The sequence below is a fragment of the Pezoporus occidentalis genome, unplaced genomic scaffold (genome assembly GCF_034315485.1).
Source record: "Pezoporus occidentalis ecotype Australia unplaced genomic scaffold, CSIRO_AGI_Poc_V1 ctg20, whole genome shotgun sequence".
NCBI classification, from domain to species: domain Eukaryota; kingdom Metazoa; phylum Chordata; class Aves; order Psittaciformes; family Psittacidae; genus Pezoporus; species Pezoporus occidentalis.
The window spans coordinates 284870-309455 of record NW_026913856.1 but is presented as its reverse complement, the minus strand read 5'-3'; the positions used below and the strand labels follow the sequence as shown (position 1 = coordinate 309455).

Here is a 24586-nt window from a genome sequence, read left to right as displayed (position 1 = left end):
ACCCACCTCAAAGATTCTGTATTTCCTACCACAATTAATGAGTAATTAAAAACAAATCATACTTTCTATAGGTCTAGGGAATCCTCCATATTTGTGTAATCCAAGGTAATGTAATAAAAGCCATGTAGATTATTCGTTTACACTTACCGCTAAAATGTGATGCTACTTTGCACACATGAATGTACACAGTTTTTGACATCTGATGCTAAAATTATATTAGCAGTCCAAAACAGTCATATGAATATGAAGATTTTTAACTGCCAATTAGCTTTGTGTACTTGTGTCCAGGGTTCAGCTGTAATGGTTATTTTTCTCCTTCTTAGTAGCTGGTGCAGGACTGTGTTTTCGACTTCAGTCCGAGAACAGTGCTGATAACACCGATATTTTTAGTTGTTGCTAAGTGATGTTTACTCTGATCAAGCACTGAAAAGGACTGGCTCTGCCAGTGAGAAGGGGCACAAGAAGCTGGGAGGAAGCAGAGACAGGACACCTGACCAAAACTAACCAAAGAGGTATTCCATACCACAGCACGTCATGCCCAGTATATAAACTGGGGGGACTTACCTGGAAGGCCCAGATCACTGCCCCGATCGGGCTGGGTATCGGTCAGCAGGTGGTGAGCGGTTGTATTCTCTCCCATTATTCCCCTTACCATTATTAATTTTGGTGGTAGCAGCAGTGGTTTGTGTTATACCTTAGTTACTGGACTGTTCTTATCTCGGCCTGTGGGAGTTACATTCCTTCGATTCTCCTCCCCATGTCTCCGGAAGCAGGAGGTGAAGAAGGGGCGTAGCAAGCGAGCAGCTGCATGGTTCTGAGGTGCCACCTGGGCTTAAACCATACAAACTTGTGAAGTCCATTGTGCAAAATCCACTTCTAAATTGAGTTTATAACTAATTTTGGATAGTGAGAAACTGGATAAACCAAGTTGAAGCCAATTTTTTTAAAGAAAAAGACTACCTATGCAATGACTAATAAGTTGTAAAAATCAATTTTCGTTGTATTTTTGTAGCTGCCTGTAAGCCAATTTCCCACAAGCCATTTTTGTAGGAGTAAGAAAACATTTAAGAAAATCAGGGTGATTTTATTTTGAACACAGATATATGTATAGTATAACACCAGCATCAGCACTTACATACGAAATCTGTTTAACATAGTAGAATACCAATAATTTTCCCATCCGGCAATTATGATCGAGCAGACAAACACTGATTCACCACTTCCAGTAAATGAGAGTTTTCCAAAGCAGCTGCTACACGTTCTTTATCGGCAAGCTGTTTATTAACTGTGCAAGGAAAAAACAAAAAAACCCAACAAAACACATTAACCCAGTCAAAACATTGGTATACAATCTTTTTAAAAGCATTTTACATTGAGACACATAATCATACTGCTGCTATGGTACTCAAGTACACCAGAAACTGCAGACCATAGAATCACAGAATGGGTTGGGTTGGAAGGGATGTGAAAGCTCCAACCCCGTCACAGGCAAGGACACCTTATACTAGATCAGTCTGCTCCAAGTCCTGTCCAACCTGGCCTTGAACACTGACAGGGATGGGGATGCTAACTGCATTTAGCAGATGCTAAGTACACTCCATAGCTGCAGTCTAAGTCAAAGCTACCATGTTACCACAAGTTTATGATCCAGCAGCACAGAGCTATGCATGTGCAGGTGGAACACAAGAAGAAATGTCCCCCTAGCCTCTTCCCATTTTCTGAGTCCTCGACAACCAAGGCAAATCAATTGACAGTTGAGAACACAGGTTGCCTGCGGAGATGTTTAGAATACATAGAAGAGTGGCTGGAAAGCTGCTCAGCAGAAAAGGACCTGGGGGTGCTGACTGACAGGGGCTGAACATGAGCCAGCTTATGCACAGGCAGCCAAGAAGGCCAACAGCATACTGGCCTGTATCAGCAGTAGTGTAGCCAGCAGGGTCAGGGTAGGCATCATCACCCTGTACTGGGCACTGCTGAAGCTGCACCTCAAATCCTGTGTTCAGTTCTGGGCTCTTCACTACAGACACTGACGTGCTGAAGGAGGGCCAGAAAAGGACAACAAAGCTGGTGAAGTGCCTGGAGCACAAGTGTGATGAGGCAGAGACCCGGGGGGTTTAGTCTGGAGAAGGGAAGGCTCAGGGGGGACATTATCACCCTCTACAACTACCTGAAAGGAGACTGTAGTGAGGTGGGGGTTGGTCTCTTCTCCCAAGTAACAAGCCATAGGACAAGAGATAATGGCCTCAAGCTGCGCCAGGTGAGGTTTAGACTGGATATTAGCAAAAACTTCTTCACAGAGAGGGTGATCAGGTATTAGAACAGGCTTCCCAGGAAAGTGGTGGAATCACCATCCCTGGAAGTGTTCAAAAGACATGTAGATGAGGTCCTCAGTGGTGGTTTAGTGGAGGTCTTGGCAGTCCTGGGGTAATGGCTGGACTTGATCTTAAAGGTACTTTCCAACCTAGTTCATTCTGTGATTCTAATACAATACAGAACAAGAAAGACCATACGACAGAGGCCTAAAAACCTTACCTGCATGCTCAGAGACATGTGTTCCTGGTGTAATATGAACATCCAGCTTAAAAAGCACCACAAAAGAAAAAGTCAACAAAATACTGGAAGGTCAAGTTCAAACTACTTAATAATAAAAATTAGTAAGTAGAAGAAAGGAAAAAAGGATATTCTTGCCAATGTATGATATTTCTATATGATATATAGCAGAATAAAGTCTGAAATAAGAATATTCTGCATTCCCACCTGCTTAAGCCTGCTTCAGACAAGGGGGAGCAGCACCAACCTCTCCTCCTGTGCCGCAGAGCACTGAGGGTACCCTGCGTCCTGCTCACCCTTGACACAACTGCCACACAACTGCAATTCTGCATCAGTATCTTAGCCCACTTCCCTCTCTGGTTCCTGGTGTGTTCCCTCCCCCATAATACTAAAATAGCTCTTGCTATTTTTCACTGTAAGTTAGCTTATTTTTTGCCTTTTATTTTTTCCTTCTTAAACACAATTCCTCTCTTCTGCTTTCCACAGTGATTTGATTACTCACCTTAAATCTCTCAGGCAGAGACCTGATCAATTTTACTTTTATGGAGAGGCCGATTAAGGTGGCCATGCTGCAGTGAGGAATGGTGGGGGTGAACTCCACTGCCACCGTGCTTTCTGCGTCGTTCACCTGTTAAAACAAACACCTGCAGTGTACAAACCACGACAGTACCACACCCGCTGCCTTCACCCCGAGTGCCACGCAATGCAGCTCGAAGCTATGCTTGGTTGCTCGTGGGTTTGTTCACTGACAGGGTAAGTAAACCTGCACAGACTGCTGCAGCAGTTCATGTCAATGGTGGAGCGGGCCGGCACAGGCCGCACGGCTCCGCGGCAAGGGGGCACCTCACCTTCACCCGCACTTGCTCGACGACGTTCAACTCCTCCAGCGTGAGAGGGTGCTCGGGGTCGTTAATGGAGCGGATGAGATGTGTCGTGTTAAGGAAAGCGGCGCGGAGCTGCACCGACCTGGCTCCGCGGTCCCGGCCCGCCCGCCCGCCCTCAGCCCAGCGCGGCCCGGCCACCCCGGCAGGATATCGAAGATCTCGCGGTCGTCAATGATGTCGGGCAGCTCATCGTCCTCCTCCCGTGCCGTCACCGGCCGCTCCCCCGAGCGGCGGTAGATGAGCGGGTTGGCGTTCTCCAGCGGCGCCCCGCCGCCCGGCCCCGGGCCTGGGCCCACCATGGCGCCTCTCAGCCCTCCCACCTTGAGTGCGTCCGCGGCGGAAGGAGCCCGGACTCAGATCGTCGCCGCACCGGGCGTGGGGCGGGCCCTAGTCCGCCGTCCCCGGTTACCCGTGGCGATAGTGCTCCCTGTGGGTGAGCAGTGTAAGCGGTGGTGCGTGCGGGAGCGACAGGGGGAGCTCGGGCGAGTGTCGGGGTCGGTTCTAGGGCAGGGAGCAGCGCTGAGGGAGGGTGTTCAGCCGCCCGAGCCTGGCACGGCTTTAACTAACGTCTGAGGGCGAAAACCGAGTGGCTTCACCGGAGGCAGCTGCGCTGCGGAGTGTGTGAGGGAGCTTAGTGCCGGAGAGGGCGTGCTTGGTTAAAATACAGACCTCATGGCAGCCTTCTGGTACCGAAATGGGCATAAAAGAAATCAGAAGAGGGAGTTTGTACAAGGGCATGTAGTGACAGGACAAGGGGGAATGGCTTTAAGCTGATACAGGGGAGATTTACATTAGATATTAGGCAGGAGTGAGGGTGCTGAGGCGCTGGCACAGGTTGCCCAGAGAAGCTGTGGCTGCCCCATCCCTGGCAGTGTTCAAGGCCAGGTGGGACGGGGCTTGCAGCCACCTGCTCTAGTGGAAAGGTGTCCCTGCGGTGGCAAGGGGTTGGAACTGGATGAGCTTTAAGGTCCCTTCCAATCCAAACCAGTCTGGTATGAGCCTGCTTGCTGCAACAAGTCGTGGTCACAGGTTTAGTATCTTGTTCCCCAGGAGAAAGGCAGCAGTTTCACCCAGTGGCTGACAGAAAGAAAAGACTTGGATGTTTCAAAAGGTGTTGCAGCTGGAAGAAAATTCTTATATTGGGGTTCTGCTGCTCAGCACAGGTGTGGGGGGGGGTACCTTAGGTGTGCTTCTGACTGCGTGGAGTTGGGCCACATTGAGTTTGTCTCCATCGGAACCTGTTTACACATCTGCTGATACTTTAAATGTGATTTACAAACTACCACTGAGCAAAGTTTTCATTTATCTCTGCTTTCATCTCTGTTTTGTATTATATTCAGTTAATACATAGATTACATTGGCATTAAAGTTCACTTCTTAATCTAATCCTTTCTTAAGTTGGTCCTTCAATTTGTGTATGCTGTTTTGGATAATAAATTTTAGGTGGTAAGAATATTTTTCTGGCTGTTTAGGAAGTACAAAGCTGACTGAGCTGACTTATCCTAAGTGGTGAAGATATTGGCTGATTTTAAAAGTGGGGGTTTCTGTGGTTGGTTAGTTTTAATTTTATAAAGAGAGTTCAGTTTGGCAGCACAAGAAGTCCATGTTCATTGGATCTCAGTAGTGGAAAGTGTTCAACTTAAGTAGCCTCATGGAATCCTACTTTTTCCAGCTCCTCTCTCCCTGCCTCATATATGTGCATGTATGTGTCTGTGCCTGGGTGGATGTATACGTGCACAGACAGATGCACACACCTGTTCCCATATGTTGAAATCTGCCTTCTGGTGTTGGTCTGTCTTCCTGGTCCACAAGAAGAATCATAAAAAAAATCCCAGGGCTGTTCACATTGGACTGGAACAACAGTAAATGCAACAGGTAGCTACTTATAGACAAAGTGAGATCATGGCCCTTTCCCACTTTTCTGAGAGAAGTACATATTCCGTAATGTATTGATAAGTAGACCTTGTTTTTTGGCCTCCACAGAGGCTGTTCATGGAGAAGAAGCTATAGTCTGGCCCTTAAATTTAATTTCCTCTTTAATTCTGAAAAACACAGGAGGCCTATTTTTATTCAAGAAGGGATAAAGAGCTATTTTGAAATATACAGTACAACATTTGGACTAGAGACAGAGAGGTTGCCAATGACTTTGCCTACCAGAATGAACACAAGGCTCTGGGACAAAAGATTTTTGCTTCAGTACTGCACTAAGTTTCGTAACAATGTGTTGATTTAAGGATAAACTACTGTGTGTGAGAGATTTATGTAGAAACCTTCACCCAGGAAACCTTTAGTGGCATAAATAAAAGCTTTTCAAGACAGCTGCTACATTGTACTGCATTTTTGCATATGATTTGATGCTGCACAAATAAACACCAGTAGTATGAATAAAGTAGAAGGATGCAGTTCCAATGTTAAAAATACTGGAAAAGTTGAATGGCGCTAATAAAATTGGGTTTCTTTTCTGGGCAGACATCAAAAATATCAGGTTTGACTGAAACGGGTGAAAAACCAATCACTTCAACTTTAGAATTTTTACTACCAATGTTGGTAAGTACTGTTGCACTAATAATCTAAGAAGTGAGATTCCTTTTTAATGCATATAAAAGATTTGTGATGTCTGGTGTTCTCTAATTTCCTGCTTCTTATATGACTATGTCTTAGTCATAGTGTTACTAAGACAGGACTTACACAAATGGGGTTGAGTCAGGCCTGGGATTTGGGAAAATTCTAGACCTCTGAACCAGCATTTTTATCTTATGTATTTCTATGTAGGCTTACTACAAATAGTGTCCCTAATCTTATGGTATCTGATGGTTAATCTCCTGGTTGATGGATTTCAAGGCAGGATTTTTCAATATGTTTATATTAAATTAAATGCAACTTTTAAAGTAGGTACTTCACACTCCTAGTTTTGAAAAGTATCTTTCAAGCAGCAAATTCTAACGCTAAAAACATAGGCTGCCTTTGAAGAGCCCGTTGGTCTTGTAGTCTAATACTCCATAAACCTTTCACGGACTCAGGGAAATTACTTTTTTAATTCCCATCTCTCTTCTGAAGAAAACAGAAGCCAAAGGTAATTAAGAGAAGTTTCTGGATCTTTGTTGATTCCTATAGCATTTCAACCCACATAAATCTGTTGCAAAGTTGACCTTAGGTGGTTTGCTTGGTTTGTTTTTTGGTGTTTTTTGTTTGTTTGGGTTTCCCCCTTCCCAGAAGGTCTGAACAGATTTTATGTAAATAAAATGGTTTCCCATCAACCTGGGTGCTACCCTGGAGCTTTGTGCCTTTGCAGAATCTCTAAAGTTTAAAAGCATTTTTAGCTGCTAATTCACAGAGTGATAATTTTTGTGTTTGTGTCTTGTTTCCTTTTTCTCTTGGGATGTACCATGAGAGTTCCTGCCTGTGACAGTGGATGAATATCTAGGAAACAGGTGTTCCTGCTGAACTATGGGACTGATTTCTGGAGTTGGTAGGGGATGCAGAAATATCCTTACCACCCATTAAAGCATCCAGTTGTCACAGGGGTGAGCTAATGAACACCAGTAGGATACTCAGACTTCTTACTACATGCTGGATCAAATGTTGTAGCCAAAAATCCAGTCATGCGTAGGAGGCTGTTCTTGAAATTCCCCCTGGGAACTTGAGGGTGAAGAGCGATATAGGTATGCAGGCTTGTGTGAAGCAAGTGTATGTGCTCCTTTATCTTTGTACCAGTGTTGTACTTGTCCTCATAGTCACAATATATTGAGAGGAGAATGTAATAACACAGGTAGATGTTTGCTAAGTGAAGTATACGGGCTTAAAATTTAAAACATGCTAAAGCAACCTGGAATTTGTCCTTTGGCCTACTGCTGCTTGGGAAGTCAACAGCTCTGTATTCTGGAGACTTTCTGGTATTTAAGTGTAGACAAGCCATGCCAAAATACCCAGAACTGGAAAATAATTTGATGTTAGTTTGTTTTCTACAAGTTTTCCTGGGGTGAGACTGGGGTTCTTGGTCTCTTTTGCAGGTAGTGTTCCAGTTGCATTGAATAGAGCAAGGCTTGGAGCTCTAATGTTTAATTTTCTGCGTGAGATCTAGTGGTTAGTTTGAAGACTATTTTGTCCTTGATTTAATTAACATTTAAGCATTTTATGTAAAATGGGACTGGTCCATTGAGCAAGGATTAAGGGTGTACTCCCAGAATTGCCTTTGTCATGCCAGTTTGGGCATTTTCGTAGGATTCTGGAAGTTTTGGTTTCTTCAAGCAGAATCCCATCTTGCTACAGTCCTAATGGATATGCCAGTCATGGAACAATTACATACAAGATGTCACATCAGGAATACTACAAATCCAGCAATTTGCTTTAATTGCATATGACTAAAATAATAATACTTGGGATGGAGTATTTTCTTTCCCATGAAACAAATTAGGAGCAGTTCTTATTTTGACAAAGAAACACAGAAATTCTACTTATTTTAAGTTAATTCACCATTTTTTCTACTTTTATTTTTGTCATTTGCACAGTAGTTCATAGTCTGTTTCACAGCCTACATAAATGAAAGTGTTTCCTTTTACTCCATTGAACTTTGGACCAGTACAATTATGTTGTAAAAGCATTTGTTAATCTGTTACTGGAGCCTTTTGATTTTGCTTATATTTTATATTTACCTTTTTACTAATGTTACCTTACACGAGAAAACACTACATAGTTCTTTTTCTATTTGCCTGAATTTACTGAGAGCATTAAAATAGCAAATATTTTTATTGGTTTATTGAGATGCATTTATAATTAATAACACACTGTAACTAAAATTATTTTCACCTAGCTGATAGAGTGGACATATGTGTAACTTTATTTAAATTCATTTTCTTGAAGTGATAAGACATGGAATGACCTTGTCTTCTGTCAGAATGAAGAAATCTTTGCCTAGTCATGTTCTGAATAATAGGACAGATTTCAGGTCCACAACACTATGAAAGTAAACCATGTGGCCCGTTCCTTGAGTAGACCATTCCCATGCCTTTTAATGGGACTCAGGAAGCGTGGGTTCTTTTTTTGGTTTTGCTTCTGATTCCCTGAACAATTACAGGCAAATCACCTTATTTCCTTGTACCCCAATTTCCCCCATTTGTAGAATAAGGATAATTATGCAAATCTCATTCATAAATAGAATTCTGTTGATAATTGCTGTATTACTAACATATGACAAGTACAGTGCCTCTGTTGTAATCTTAAATTGTTACAACATATTCAAAGAGTTGAATGCTGCTTTTGTAGGAGCAATATTTTGACTTTTGCCACACATAATAATTATAGTGTATTTTGTCTCTCAGGTGAAGTTACAGAGGAAGAAAAGCACCTTACTAGACTCTAATGAAGTACTGGGTTAACTTGATCAAAATGGGTAAGAATCATGAGATTCATGACACACACTACTAGTTTGTGCTGACTCCATAGTGAGTTAGCTGTTTTGTTGATTTCAGTCTTCTGTGAATTCCACTGTAACTGAAAAGGACATCACTCTTTCTTGGTGTTTACAGAAATCCTAATGGAGAGGGTTTGATTGATTGGCTGTCTTAGAACCTAAATGAAGAATACTTACAGATGAATCTAAACCAAAAGAAAACGAGAAGGCTGAAGGAAAAGCAGGTAGTTTTTTTCTGGAGAAAGGTGATGTTTGAAAAGACAAATAACAACAGAATGGAGAACAAGAAGGTTATTTCAGAGTTACAATTTATAGTCTTAACATGTGTATAATATGCAAACTATGAGGATAGTAAAAGGAATTATTGAAAGTGATTTTGTGGATAAAATTATGTTTCCTTTTACCTTTTCTTGACAGTTGCCATATTTGCAATTATTGACTGTAATAATTCCAATTGAGCTGTTTTGCCTTTGTGATCCTTTACTTTTTTCTTGGATTTGTCTACAACAGAAGCCTCACTTATTAAACACAGGTACCAGATTTCCCCACTGCTCAGTTTTTTTTATCATTTCCACATGACTGAAGACAGAATGTAACAGCAATCTTGTTTTAATGACATGAAATCAATAAAGACCCAATTTGCAAATAAAACTGTCTTTTGATGTCAAGTGTATCAGCGATGGTACAGAAGTTTTGGTTTGATTTAGATACAGAAATTTCATCTGTGGGGAAGGGAAAAAAAAGAGAAACTAAAGAATGTTCTGCTTTGTAGGTTGGTTTTCCAACAGAATTACTGTATTTCTGACTGTTGTGATATACAGTCTGTAACAGTAGTGCTGGAATTAAGACTTCTCTCAAATGTTAGAAAAGTGAGAAACGGTCTCTACTACTCGCACTTTTTTCCTTTTAAATCCAGCAGTAACTCCCCTAAAACAATCAATGTTGGTAACATTAATTATACATTTCCTGTCCTTACCGTGGTGCTCTTCATTGTGCTCCAAACTGTTCTCTGTGCTATCAGTCACTTACAGATCTCTGTTTGCAGTAGGTCCCAGGCCTTCATTACTAGCAGTGGAGAGATTAATTTGTACCAGAGTGATTGCAGTGTCCTTTCTAGCTCATTGGCACTTGGAGTGTCAAGAGCAGGTCTTAAAACACTGACTTCATGTCAGCTTCTTTCTCTGCTATGTCATTTCTTTCTTCTATCTGGATCCCAGGACACTCCAGCTGTCCCAGATGTATTCCTGACCATACTGCTACATCATAGCAGCATTATGCAGCTCCACAGATCCTACAGGACACTAGGCATCTGTTCACCACTTTTTTAATCTCCCTTCTATGTCTCTGGAATAATTTAAGATTGTACATAGATAATAATGTCTTACAGCAGCTCAGTGGCCATCCCTTCTTTTCAACTCATTTTATTGGAAGAAATAAGTTGGGATTTCCTGTGTCTTTTTGCCCAAATTCTGTTGCCAGTCAGAACTCAGAAGGTAGGATTAAACTGTAAGCACAACTGCTGTTTCAGTAAGTGGCAATTCCTGCTAAGCATCTGCCCCTCCTCCTTTGTTTTCGCAAAGATCTTTTATGAGGGGAATACAATCTCAAAATAGGCTTGACAGATTTTCATTGCACACACAATTCCCCTGAATCCTGTACCACTCACTTTCAAAGGAGATAAATAAGCAGCATTGTATGTATATGCACAGAATATAAGCTTATCTTTTAAGTGTATGCAGAGAAGTGCAGTGGTGCTGACTTCTTACGCAGAGGCAGAGTGCTAAAAATATATCACAGTGGAAAATGTCAAAATATTTTACTCCTATCTATTTAGAGGGGAGTGTTCTGATACTCTGTATCATCCCAGAGGCATCCCGATGTGAGATTAACACATGCTAAAGAGACAGGCAGTTAAAGCCGTCCAAACACTAGCTTCGTAGACTCTAAGTTTTACACACTATAGCTTTATTGAGTTCTCACCAGGGGCTGAGTAAAAAACCAAACTGACCTGTTTCAAATGGAGAGTCCTAAACATTTCTATCATACATACTTGAGGCAAAATGTAATTGTGAGCTCTTATGCAATTATGAGCCTCTAAATGTGCTATTTGTCTCTATTTTTCAGCTGTTGAAATAAAGAAAGGTAGCAGTGCATTTAAATGTAGAGGCAAATGTCATCATATGTCAGGAGGCTTTTTTATTTATCCCTGCATAAATAAATAAATTATTTATTTATGCATTTTTCACTGTTTGAGGGTAAACTGCAAAATGTTACCAAAACGTAATGCCAAACAGGATTCAAGAATTCCACTTTTCAGGTATGTAGCACTGTCTCCAGTTTGTCAAAAGAGTAAAAGTTTCCACAGTTGCAGCGCATATAGGTCATGCTTGCAGATCCATAAAAGTATCTACAGGTAAGGCTATAGGATCCTAAAATCCAATTTCTTTATTATCCTTTTGTAAGTAAAATTGGCAGAGTTTGCAGAAACTGTTTTGCACTTGTAATATTTTTAGAATGGCTTCTTCCCTGGGACTGTGGATTGGATATGGGTTAAGACATTTTGTAGAATGGGTACTTGGGAGAGCAGTAGTGAGTAGAATGAAGACTGAAGATTAAGGCTTGGAAATAGCCAATGAGGGGGGGATATAATGGGAAAGCAGATGAGAAAGGACAGTTCAGTAAAATCAGTAAAGATCAGGGAGAGAAAAGGAACTGTTTATGGAGATAAAGTCTGCAACATCAAAAGGAGAAAGGAGCAAGCAGAATTCAAAGCATTGCTTTGTGGCAAAGCATAGCATCGGCATTGTTAACAGCGTGGCTGCCGCAGCGCAGAGCTCAGTACAGAGGGCAGGACTCTCCTGATTAACAAAGCAAGTGCTTAAGGTACGCAGCATGCGCTGAACATGTACATCTACCTGTCAACGGTTTGCTCTCTAAGCAGTCCAGTATAAAGTTTTCTGGGGTTTACCTATGAGGGCTATAAATCACACCCGTGCAGAAACACTTAGGAAGATCTGGAGTAAAGTACACAAGCATAGCCGTAGTGCACGGGACTACTAGGTGCATAATATAGGTGCTGAACTGCTCTAATGACTGTGGGTCTTCACAGCTCACTTAGCTGAAAACAAATGTGCAAGCAGTAGGTGAATCTATAGAAATGCTGTCTCTGGCAACTGAGAACTCTCATGATATAAAATTGCAAAATGGCCTTTTTGGGGCAAGAGTTACTGAGCCTTGCCAGAAAAACAAAAAAGGGGAACAAGGGCCAAAGCTTACATAAATCTAGCACAATCCCTTAGTTAACATGGGTGGATAATCTCTTTCATTTCTATTCAACTTCCCTCCTTTTTGTATTGCACTCCAATGACAGATGTGAGTTCACACAGAAGCCCATGCATGCTTCTGATTTTTCAGAGGTATTAAATGTATAGTTCCACCCAAACCCTTCAATATTGTTCCCACACTACAAAAACTGAAAAAACTCACCAGTTTAGTATTGCAAAATTCATGTTAGATACCAAACAACCATCCCTGAGCATACAGGACTGAGTGACGGAGTATCCACCCTGCAGGGAAGGCTAAGATTCTTCTAGTATTGTTTTTGTCAAACAATATCCTCCTGTGAGAATAAAAATACCTCAACTTTTAATTCAGCAAAAGCACATTTTTCAGGAGTATTGATCTGGATTTTGTGGCTATATTGTGTGTTCCTTACATTGAGATACTGATGCCAAAATGAAGTAAATAGATGTAGTGGAAGTATAGTTCTCTTCCTGATCTCTTTACTGTGTGGTATGAGGAAATCCCAGCTTTATTGTGAAAAATTGCAGTGTTACAGCAGCAGGACAAGTCTCCTGGTGTAGTAGAACACTCTTTTCAAAGCATTTTAAAGCACACAGTTGATGCCTGAGGTTTTGTGAATGAGAGAAGGAGCACTAGAGAGCCAGTATGAAACCTGTGGGGCCGCTCTGAGAGGCAGGAAGTCTCCCTCTTGCCACATGCAGCGTGATCGTGGTGGATTTCCCCTGGAGGAGTGCCTTACAAGCAGGGCAGTTGCTCTGGATGCCCGCAGCTGGGTTGGCTCACAGCTTGGGTGTTGCTTTTCCTAATCAGTATTCATCTTGCGTAACAGATACACATACTGGAATATATAAGGCAATGCACTGAGGACACAAACGTGACTAGCTTGCAAGATGGCAACTGGAAAGGACGCGTTGCTGCTGTGCTTGATTCTCACCATCCAGGTCACGGTGCTTGTAGCTACTGGTAAGCTGCAGAAGGGCTTTTCCCCGTTGCCTTCTGTAAGGAAATAGAGCAGAGGTGCAGCTTGCTCCCCTAAGAGAACCCCACCTTTAAGCTTGCTCATCTAGGGGAACCCCAGCTTTATCAGAGGAGCTGGGCACTCAACCTCACTGCAGTGCAATTGTCTGAATAGCAGGAGTTCTTAAATAATTTCTGTGATCTGTTTTCAATCATTTGTCTTATTTGCCTTTTTTTGCAAATAGGAAAATCAAATTCTTGTTCCAAAATCTTGGCTGATGAGACACAGTAGATGACAGATCCAGATTTGTAATTTGGTATTGAGAACTTCCATCTTAAAATGAATCTTGCTTAAATCTTAACAGTATTTGTATATGCCAGATTATTTTCAGTATGTTAGAAGCTTTTTAATTTAGCTGTGTACCCTATATCAAGCATCTGGAATGTATTTTGTGTGCTCACAAATCTTTTCCTAAAAATGAAATGCCTTTTCTTAATGATAGCAACCTCTTGGACTTTTAACTAACAACTTGGATCAAAAAGGATTAAGATCTATATGCAATTATTAATGTGTGTATGTAGTAAGAAAATACATATACCCAAGATAGATCATACATACAAACCAATCAAAATGAAGGCTGAAATAATGTCAGTTATATTGACTAGAGTTTGTTGAAGCCTTATGCTTGGAAATTAATTGTTAAAGCAAACAAAAGGTGTGTATTTATGTAGCTAAAGCTCTTAGAAATCTGGCAGTTACTCATGAACGGACTGATCATGTGATTTTGTGTTCATACCCTCCAGAGCAGAAAGCAGAGCAACCAGAAGTGGTAACCAAGTACGGGACACTCCGAGGGTACCAATTCAAAGTAGACACAGCTGAGAAGAGTGTGAATGTTTTTTTGGGAGTTCCTTTTGCTAAGCCCCCTGTTGGACTACTGAGGTTTTCTGAACCCCAGCCACCTGAGCCATGGAAGGGTGTCAGAGATGCCACTTCCTATCCACCAATGTAAGACAGTGACAAAAACATAGATCTTTATTAATATGGAATTCCAGGACACTGATGTACAGGGCAGCGAAAATCCACAAAGATTAATTCCTTGGTGCCACCTGCAACTGTTACAATGAATGCATTTCTAAAGGCATCTTTATAAGCTTTTGGTTTTATTAAAAAATTCTATGTAATGGACATCAATGATGAACTAAAAGGGACTGGCACTTTGCCAATAATGTTCTGTTTTGGGAGCATTTGGCCATAACTTAGCAATGTTTATAAACTGTGTACCTTTGGAGCAGAAACAGGAAGAAACTGAGGAACTGTCGGAATGCAATATTAGAATTTAAAAAATGCTGAGACACATGCTTAACAGGACACACAAGAAAGGCTGATCAGTTCTAGTCTATACTGTAAATGTCTTACTCCATTTGTACTACTGCTCTTGTTTAATACCTCAAGCTTAATACCTAGCATTATTATAAAAAGCTATTGAAGGTGTAAAATAATTAATTTGCATTTCTATTGAAGTGATTTAAGGCCATGTGTATTTGCAGGTATATTTCTGTGATATTTTGAAACATGCAAAATTATATCTGCATGTCACTGTGTACTGCCATAGACTATGTCTCTGTTCTGACTATCTTTAATGCCAGGTCAAAGGAAGAAAACACATTTAAAGTGAAAAAAACCAAATAATTGTATTTTCTGTTGCCAGCAATACAGAAATGTACCAGAGACTGGTTTCTGGTTTTCATTTTGTTGTAAAAGAACAGAAAAGCTACAATTTATAGCTTTGAGGTTTTAGTTATCTCTGTTTCTTGTTGTTTTTTCTTTTATTCAGGTGTCTACAGGATAAAGAAGGACAGCTTTTTTCGAACTATATTACTAATAGAAAAGAAAAAGTTATCCTGCAAGTGTCTGAAGATTGCTTATACCTAAATGTGTATACACCCATTTCTACAGGAAAACAGGAAAAGCTGCCTGTAAGCAAAATCATTATAAGACCTCTAGCAAAATTATCTTACAGCAAACCTACGACCTGTGCTGTATGCAGACCTAGACGTGCAGTGTGGTAATGGTGATTAACTTACGTGCTTTACCCCAGTAGGTATTTGCTGAGATTTAAGAGACACAAAATCCTATTTTATAAATAAAATGTTATTGATATTTTATTTAGGTAATGATTGATTTCTTCTGAATAATCTGTGAAAAGTCATGGGGCACTGATATAATGTAAGTATTTAATAAAATCAGTGCTATTTTGTAAGATTGCAGGCCTCATATTGAAAGACTTCTATTTGTGAAATGAAATCTGAAAGATTCAGGAGTGAAATAGCACAAAATACTGTATATTGGCTTATATTTAGTTTTTATCACTGAGAGCTCTTATCTGTGCTGGGTTACTTCTGGTTTTGTCTTTTCAGGTCTTTGTATGGATCCATGGAGGTGGATTAGCTCTTGGAGCAGCTTCATCATATGATGGTTCAGCATTAGCGGCATTTGACAATGTGGTAGTTGTAACAATTCAGTACAGATTAAGTATTCTTGGATATTTTAGGTAAGATATTTTATGATGTTTTTTTGCTAAGTGATTTCCAAGATTATGTGTGCAGAGCCTCTGTGCAGAGACATACGGAATACTTGCTTATGCAAAGAAACTATACATTTCTTAATTACATATGCAACAGTTGGGAATAATTTACAAGTCCCAAATCAGCTTCCAGGTCTGTTCTTGTTCGACTGCTACTCTGATTTCAATGCTTTGTGAGCATTTATTTTTTTAGTTATGTAGAAAAACTCTGTGTAGAGAATGGCAGCTTATTTCTGATACCACAGATTGTAATTTTTCTGCATTTTTCTTGCACTGAGCATTTAAAACAAATCTGTTTTTCCTCTGCAGCACTGGTGATAAGCATGCCCGAGGTAACTGGGGTTATCTAGATCAAGTAGCAGCTCTTCAGTGGATTCAGGAAAATATCATGCATTTTGGAGGTGATCCAGGATCTGTCACTATCGCTGGAGAATCTGCAGGAGGAATCAGCGTTTCTGCTCTTGTAAGTTTGTAGTAATACTGAATTTTAATTACTTGCAGGGAAAAGACACCATCCGCTTTCACTTGTAGTACCTGCATGTAAAGTCAGTGAGAGAAAAGGAATTGTTTTACAGGAAATGACACATCACCTTGGTCTATAATACAACAATATAATACAGCTTCTGAATGATGAAAATGGTATTTTCATACACAAATCTTGTAGTTCAGACCCAAAATGTGACTTCTTATCTGCTAAATAGAATTCAGGGGTGGAGGGGGAAGGATTTCATTGCCAAAGCCCCCAAAATTTATCCTGAGAAGTTCTTTACAGGGACGTATCGCCAATTTTCTGGTTGCTTTGAGAGCCACTTGTGCAAATGAGGTGAATGGTCATAATAGCTGAACTAAATATGCACTTTGTGACCCAGTGATATGTAAAATTTTTATATCAACACTGAGCACATTGGCCAAGAGTTTCTTCTTATCCAGTCTCTCACAATTTGGTACAGATCACATAGTGAAACCAAGGTTCAGAGATACATGTGATAAAAATCCCTGCTGTAAGCTTCTGACCTCTGGCCAATAGCTCTTTATTCCTCTTCTGCAGCACAACCAGACTATCTTGGACACTGTTCTATTTGATCTATATCTGGCTTGCAGTGTAGTTCCATGAAGTCTTGGAAGGAAGCTGCTATGGGAGAGCAAAAGGCAGGCACGAACGTCGTATCATTGACAGTGCTGCCAAAGCCCTTTGCATAACTGAATTATGATCAGAGCCTACAGAATAACAGTGTTACGACATTTGTTTTCAAAATATTTTAAAGGGCAATTCCTCATACTGAAATTTTAAGTCAGTGGTCAGAACACAATGCTTGTCATGCTTGAAATGCTTGTTATTGTTTTTTTTCACAGATCTTATCTCCCCTAGCAAAGGGCTTGTTCCATAAGGCCATTTCAGAGAGTGGTACTGCAATCAGAGCTTTGTTCACTGACCATCCTGAGGAGGAAGCACAAGTGGGTATTTTGTGATAATTTTAATTATTTTCCCAAATAGTTTTACATACCTTAAACAGTGTATTCCAAAATACAGAAACAGATTTTTGTCTTCTGACACTACAACCACAGTCATTAAAGACAGTATTTCTGTGCACATAATTCATATTTAATGATGCCTTGCTTGTCAAATACCCAAATACCCATATATGTCTGAGTGAAAGTGAAAGGCTAACAAAGTGATGAGGGAAGGGAGGGAAGTGTGACATGTAAAGGAATACTATAACGTATACTGACTTCAAGAAAAGTTGAGATATAATTTTTGGCTGGAAGACAGCACCAGATTCTGAGTATTGTTCTTTTTCCCTGCTATTTGGTGCCTGTTGTGTGCAAATAAACAAGACTTTATTCTGTTTGTTTATATTTGAAAAGAAGAGCTGGTTTCAACCTTTTTTTTTTTCTTTTTTTCTTTTTTTTTTTTTTAATAATTATTATTTAACTGGGAAAAAAAAAAACAAACAAAACTCCCAGGAACCGAGATTTGAAAATCTGGGATATAAAAGAGGCAACATTATAAAGAGCTCTGTTTCTCTAATGATGACTGTTATTCCATCAAAAAGACATCAATAATTGTATAATGTGCTCTTTGTTACCATCTATCTATCGGTTGTATTCTGACTATGCATCCCTCTAACTCCTTTATGTCATCCAGCCTTCTCAGCCCATGTTATTTACCAGAATGACTTTCTCGGTCTATTCGTATATCAAAATATTCTGGAGGCACGTTTTGTCCTTCTGCTCATCCCACAGTGTGAAAGCTTCCTGTTCTCTACGTCTGCAGGGGGAGCATGTGTGGCCTCGATGATCCTTACGCACAAGCTTAGACTTCCCCCTGCTGGATTCTCAGCCGCAGCTTCATACAGAGTCCCTATTAGAAGTATCTGAAAAAGTTTATTTTTATCGATTGCAGAGTATTGCTGCTGCCTCTGGCTGTGAAAAACCGAGTTCAGCTGCCATAGTTGAATGCTTAAGAGGAAAAACAGAAGAAGAGATAGTACAGGCAATGCTAAAACTGGTATGTGAAATTACACTTTTTCGTTTCAAATGGCATTTCAAATTTTATTGTAACAGAGTATGCTGTTTGGCTGTTGTAATATTAGAATGTGAAGTGACTGTAATATCTGATCTGCTTGACCCTGTCAGGATTTGACAGCTATGCTATGCTATACCTCACCTCAAAAAATGTGAACAGGTTACTTCCCTCTCATTCTGCATGGACTTTAAGCTACCTGTATTTTGCTGTCATACTGTACCAGGAGAAGGAAAAGAGTGTAGAAAATATCAGTTGCTCCTGGAGAACCTGAAAATTAATTACTATATTATGTCATACTTAAAATTTCTTATCACAATGCTGGAGTTCATGTTCCTTTGCAGTTTCAACACAAAAAATTGTTTTTTTCCCTGACTGTTCCACACATGGAACTAACTAAGAGATGTAAACTGGACATCATCATCTATGTTTTGCAAACATTAAAAGTATGATGTTAATCTTCACTGAATCTTCTGCAGAAAATCTTTCACAGAAAATTTAGAGGTAGTTTGAATACTATTAATTATTAGATTTTCAGTTGGCATTTAATTTGTTTTTCTTTGGCACTACAGTAAAAAAAATTGTTTTTTTTTTCCTAGAAGCATAATTAATATATTAATGAAGCTTTGTGGTTTGTGGTTTTTATTTGTTTTTTTTTTTTGTCCAGCCTTCCATGTTCATCAGTACATCTATAGATGGCGTGTTTTTTCCAAAGAGTCCCGAGCAATTACTATCTGAAAACGCGATCAATGCAGTCCCATATATAATAGGAGTAAATAATTGTGAATTTGGATATGTAATTCCTATGGTAAGAGACTGATCATGTTGTTATTTATGTATCGTTTTGTTAATACAGGATTATTTTATTAATATAAGATTTTCTAATAAATACTATTCTGTATCATGCAGATGATGAAATTTCCTGCTTACACAGATGGTCTGGATGAAAATGTTGCACGTCAAGTTTTACAGACCTCCTTAGCATTATCATTTAAGGTAAGAGGCCGTTTTCAGAATAGCCCAGTGCTGCTTTTTCACTGATCTGGTTTTGTGTTTGTAGTCCTGAAGGAGTACATGTTAGAGAAAAACTTCTCTCAAACAAAGCTGTTTGACAGCGTCCTACCATTGGGCAGTACTGGGAAGCATTTGTGGTGTATTCCTGTCATTCCTGCCATTAGTGATTGAAAATAGACTCTAAATTTCTATCCTAAGTACCTCTCTTCTTAAAAGAGTTCTGTGGAAATCCAGAGGTGATTCAGGTACCTAAGCATAGGCCTCTTGTGACATTTTAGATACCTTAGGTTATAAAACATGTGTATGACATGAGATCTTATGAAGCAGTAGCTGGAGACCAGAAAGGACAACCTGAGATGTTTAAAATGGCTCTGAGAGACCTATGTTCAGGTTTCTTGTGGTTTTGCTTCCGTGTAATGTACATACCTCTCAGCTTTCCGGTTCCCTTGTGCTCTCCTGAAATACTAAGTGCAGAAAAACACATATTAATAGGTAAGAAGGATTTTATAAATGTGGCTAGGATTTGGAATGGATCATTCAGTGTCACAGACAACCATCATGAACTTGGAAAGGCTTGTTTTTTAGAACAAATTATGTCTATCTACAGCAATAAATTAATTTTGTGGAAGCCAACAGAATTTCTTATGAGAGTTACTTCCACAGAAGGCAGAACAGGTTACTGTATCTATTTATCAGCATTGCTGACTGATGTTTATCTAAAGATGTTTGAGCTTTAGATCTTGCAAACCTCTTTTCCCTGAGAATATCTATAACTGGTAGCTGTGTAACTCCTGATTCTGAGCTTTAAGCCACACTCTGACACAGTTGAGGATTTTCTCTGAAAGTAGTAATGTTTGGGGTTTAGCCAGGGACATGAAGATGGCACACTCAATTAGTGCTGTTAATCTTTGTTATATTTGTCATTATTATAAGAAGTATTTTTGTTGTTCATTTCAGGGTGTTGCTTCTGAAGTTGTTGATCGGGTATACAATGAATACATAGGGAATGCAAAAAACCGTGCTGAAGTACGAGATGGCCTTCTTGATGCATTAGGAGATTCTCTTTTTATTCTGTCATCCATTGAAGTGGCTAGATACCATAGAGGTATGTCTCTGATTCAGCATCTATTAAAAGAAATGTGTAATTCCAGGGGTGTGTTTTGGACAGTACAAATCACACTTCATTATCCAAAAAAAAAATGATAGTGTTTTCATTTTACCAAAACTGCTTGTAGTGGAAATTTATTATCTTTTGTGATAGGTATATTCACCTCTTCCACTAACGCTCTTCTGTATCTTTTCTACTAGATGCTGGCAACCCAGTCTACTTTTATGAATTTCAACATCGACCAAGTTCAGGGGAAGGTGTTATACCAGAGTTTGTAAAAGCAGATCATACAGATGAGATTGCCTTTGTCTTTGGAAAGCCATTCTTGGCTGGTGATGTATCCATTCTTCTAATGTATTCCTTTTAAAACATCATTATTACTCATTTTACTTACTGAGAGGCTTTAGAATAGAAATGTTTCTTTTAGAAACACTGGACTCAACATAAACATTTTCTGTCTTTAGTAGTAGCTGCTTTTCATGAAATTATTCATCTGCTGTCCTCTTCTAGAGCGCTGCTCAGGTAGAACTATAGCTCAGAGTAATTAGTAGAACTGATTACAGTCTATTGGAATTTATATAGCTGCTACTCTTTTGATTATTCAGGTTTTAATATTGCTATTTTGTCTCTCACTTTGCAGGGCATGCTACAGAAGAAGAAGAAAAACTTAGCAGAACTATTATGAAATACTGGACTAACTTTGCTAGAAATGGGTGAGAATTGTAATGCTAATTACAGCTCAAGTTTTGTCTGTGCTGCCTGAAATATATGCCTGAAGGAATACTCACATGGTGGTTCCTACAACTGTGACAGAATTTAAGATAAATACTGAAGCAAATTCTATCTATACATAATGATTTTGAGAAAATCTAAACAAACCTGCAGACCAAAGGAAAAAAGAACCAACCACCAAACCTATGTTACTCCATCTGCAGTGGAATTTCAGATCCAAAAGTAATGGCAATTATTAAACTTTTGTTATTCCATTAATGAGCACAAAAACATCCATCTATTAGGTACTAGAATCACATAATCTGAGCTTGTGTTAGTTTTCTGAAATACTCTCAACCAGACAAGACAGAGCACAACTGACAGGCAAATGAAAAGCTAACTTTTCTTTATGTTATTTCCAGAAATCCCAATGGAGAAGGCTTGGTCCATTGGCCTCAGTATGATCTGGATGAAGAATACCTGGAAATAGACCTAACGCAAAAGGCAGCAAAGAAATTGAAAGAACACAGAGTAGATTTTTTTATACAGCTCACAAAAGAAATGAGGAATGAAAAGAGAAAACACACAGATTTATAAAAGTTGTAGAGGGTAGAGATTGTTTACAAAACCTGAAATAAAGTCAAACAAACTTATTTTGTCAGGATGCAGAATTTAATAATCACCTTCTAACTCACTATTATGTAATCTGTTGTCAAGATCACAGGGAAAGGAGAGAATTGAGGGAAATGTCGAATGTTTGTGGGACTAAAAATCACTATTTAATGAAGCAAGCAGAAAAAACCCACGATCATCCAGGCTCAAAAAGACCTTGGTATCTATTTGGTGGATATCAAAACTGAATAATGCTCATGTGAGAAGGGGAAATGAGGGAAAAATTGGCAGACATTGAAATCTGTAAGAAATTATCTATAAAGAATATATCATAAGTGTCAGACATATGATATATGTTTATTCCCCTCTTGTTCCAGACTAGAATGGTCAGATATCATTCTTACAGACTCTTTCCACTTTCTTTAATTGGAAATAGCTTGTAGGGAGCACAGCATCCATCAAAAGAAACTCAGTCAGATGGGCTTGACGTCTCACAAATGAGGACAGAAGATCCTTACTTGTTTTCTAGTTTTGTAAGGTGTTATAAATTAATGTTGCTTTTGATTTTTTGGAACTTCCTTTTCATTCGCTTAGCTGATACAGGCTAATTCTAAGAGGTTAAATCACACCCAGGGAGCCAGAAATGTGTCCAGTTTCTTTGTTCAACCTGAAATGTTTCAGATAGGAATTTTCCAGCCTTTTTTTGCAGAACCTGAGTATGGAGGCTCTAGGTTTTTTACAGACTATTCTGTGGTGTGATTATCTGTTCTTCAACCCTTCCTGGCAAAGAGTTCACAAGTCATTGGCTGAAGGCAGGAGGTATTGCTGGCAGGAAAGACACCCACTGAGACAGAGGGGAGAGCAAGTATGATGTTGATCACTGCATGTTGTTAGCTCAGTATTGTTCATGGGCTCACAAAAGGAAGACCTGCTGCTCTGCAAAGTACGCACACCCAGTCTTCCTGACTCTGGCCTTCAGCTGCTGTTCACTGTGACTTAGTTGCTGAAGAAAGTACTGTTCATGAAGGAGTAAAGCACAGTTAATAAAAGAAAATTGTCAGTCTTCTGTTACACTGATTGCAGATAATTCCGTCTACACGACTGTGAAAAACCTGATTCAGCTGCAGTGATTCACTGCTTAAGAGGAAAAAAAAATACCAGCAAAAGAGATGGTAATCATAACTCTATTAATGGTTGCTAGTGCTGTACTTTTAAGACAGAATAAATCCTTCTTTAAGATGATAATAACTCAAAGCAAATCCATTTTATCACACTTGTTTGGCTCTTGCAGAACTTCACAACAGTGGACTGGAACAATAATAATGCACCTGAAGAATGTGAGCAGGTACATTCCCTACCTTGCATTTCAGGGTAGAACTGCATTCATCACAGGAATGTAAACTATTAAGCTTATTTTACCCTTGGAATGGTCATGAACCAGGCAGGATCATGAATACCAACTAGTTAAAATTGCAAAGATGGAACTGGCAGCTTTGTGCAGCCCATTGTGTCACCTTTGTAATCAGCAAGGCACTTCCTAGCAGCTGGCTGATTTTCAAGTGTGTGCAAGAAGGAAGGACTTGCATATTGGAGGAAGTAATACAGGATTTCTCAACCCTTTCTAGGAAGTGCAGCCATGAAGAAAGCTCTCCTTGTTGCAAATGTGACCTTTTGTTAATAGCTGTTTTATCTGTTGCCATAACCAGTTTCTCCGTATCACTGTGCTGGCTTGTCAGTGCTTTTGGAATCTTACCATGTAATCTGATTTTAACCCTGTTACTCATGCAACTGTAAGACGTTAGAAACTCATTAAGAAGTTACTCTCTGTCTTCAGTGCTATTAAATTCTTAACTGGTACTAAAATTGCGTAAGAGAAACTCAGAACAATGTCTGAGAATTAATTACTTTTGGCATTATAAATTATAGCTAAAAATAGGTCACTTGAGTGATTTCTTTAGGTAAATACTAAGAGAGCTGAATTATTTTCTCAAGCAAAACTGACAGATAAGTAATGAAGAGGTATTTTTCTCTCCAGCATCCTCTTGCTATTGATGCAGTTGTGAACTGCGTATTTCTCCCTAAAAACCCATTGCTACTGCTGGCTGAAAAAAGTCTCAATGCAGTCTGTAATTAGACATAACAGGACTAACAAACCGCAAATTTGGATTTATGCTTCCAACTGTAAGATACATACAATGCCTTTTATTTGTATGTTGATTTATTAACTATTCAAGATCATGGGAGCTAACAGAAAACATTCTTTCACCCTGCAGGTGCTGAAATAGAGCACAGAGTCCTTCACAGTGAGAGGCAACTCTAATGTGCTAACTGATTGTTATTTAGTGATGGTAGGTACTTCAGGCCTCCACTAGTCCCTCTTCCCTCTCCCTCCTCCTCCCTCCCCTCTTCATTTTCTTGGATACAGACGCTGTGGCAGGATTTCCCCATGTACTGCAATGTCCTTGAACTAAGCGCAAAGTGTAGAGGGACATTAAGGTTGTCATTCAGGCTCTACACAGGGTCCATCATTTTGGGGTCTTGGAGGCTGGTTCCCAAAGCTCCAGGAGACTCTTCCCCTTCAAGCTCCTGCAAACCTCTTTCTTCCAAGTGAAGCTGTAAGATGTAACATTGAACCACCAGCAATGAGTTTCAATTACTTCTTTCACTTGTCTATTAGTGTAGTATAATTTCAGGAATTTCAGCATCAACCAAGTGTCCTAGGTTCAGCAGTAGCAGTCATTTTTTCTCCTCGTTAGTAGCTGGTGCAGTGCTGTGGTTTTGACTTTCGGCCTGGGAACAACACTGATAGCACACCAATGTTTTTAGTTTCTGCTCAGTAACATTTACTCTGACCTATGACTTTCTGAGTCTCATGCTCTGCCAGGGAGGAGGAGAAGCTGAGAGGAAGCAGACAGGACACCTGAC

General features: G+C 39.7%; 2 protein-coding genes across 4 annotated transcripts; one reads left to right on the top strand and one right to left on the bottom strand.

Moving 5' to 3' along the window:
• Positions 1-1063: 1063 nt before the first annotated feature.
• On the bottom strand, positions 1064-3766 carry CIAO2B (cytosolic iron-sulfur assembly component 2B). The gene is made up of 5 exons (XM_062618238.1): positions 3591-3766; positions 3399-3483; positions 3053-3178; positions 2533-2578; positions 1064-1285 (listed from the first exon to the last, which is right to left on the bottom strand). The coding sequence occupies exons 1-5, from the start codon at positions 3731-3733 to the stop codon at positions 1188-1190; spliced, it is 498 nt and encodes a 165-aa protein (XP_062474222.1). The 5' UTR covers positions 3734-3766; the 3' UTR covers positions 1064-1187.
• A 4986-nt stretch (positions 3767-8752) lies between these two features.
• On the top strand, positions 8753-22235 carry LOC134163414 (fatty acyl-CoA hydrolase precursor, medium chain-like). 3 transcript variants are annotated; one of them, XM_062618234.1, is made up of 14 exons: positions 8753-8823; positions 8960-9068; positions 13909-14113; positions 14943-15084; positions 15526-15659; positions 16002-16155; positions 17046-17147; positions 18097-18201; positions 18884-19024; positions 19126-19212; positions 20188-20335; positions 20539-20670; positions 20979-21051; positions 21472-22235. In XM_062618234.1, coding segments are annotated over exons 3-14 (1395 nt in total). In that variant the 5' UTR covers positions 8753-8823; positions 8960-9068; positions 13909-14111; the 3' UTR covers positions 21647-22235. The 3 variants fall into 3 exon arrangements, with proteins under 3 accessions (XP_062474218.1, XP_062474216.1, XP_062474217.1); XM_062618232.1 differs by lacking the exons at positions 8753-8823; positions 8960-9068 and adding an exon at positions 12961-13110; XM_062618233.1 differs by lacking the exons at positions 8753-8823; positions 8960-9068 and adding an exon at positions 13008-13110 and having other exon boundaries at positions 13921-14113.
• Positions 22236-24586: the final 2351 nt, after the last annotated feature.

Bases quoted from the DNA above. Each gene is read 5' to 3' on its own strand.
- CIAO2B (XM_062618238.1), bottom strand. From the start codon at position 3,733: ATGGTGGGCCCAGGCCCGGGGCCGGGCGGCGGGGCGCCGCTGGAGAAC. The intron at 3,484-3,590 runs CTTCGATATCCT...TTTCCTTAACAC, and splicing joins ATCATTGACGACCGCGAGAT to GACACATCTCATCCGCTCCA. The intron at 2,579-3,052 runs GTGAGTAATCAA...GTGCTTTTTAAG, and splicing joins CTCTGCCTGAGAGATTTAAG to CTGGATGTTCATATTACACC.
- LOC134163414 (XM_062618232.1), top strand. From the start codon at position 13,038: ATGGCAACTGGAAAGGACGCGTTGCTGCTGTGCTTGATTCTCACCATC. The intron at 20,336-20,538 runs GTATGTCTCTGA...CTTTTCTACTAG, and splicing joins AGTGGCTAGATACCATAGAG to ATGCTGGCAACCCAGTCTAC. The intron at 20,671-20,978 runs GTGATGTATCCA...CTCACTTTGCAG, and splicing joins TGGAAAGCCATTCTTGGCTG to GGCATGCTACAGAAGAAGAA.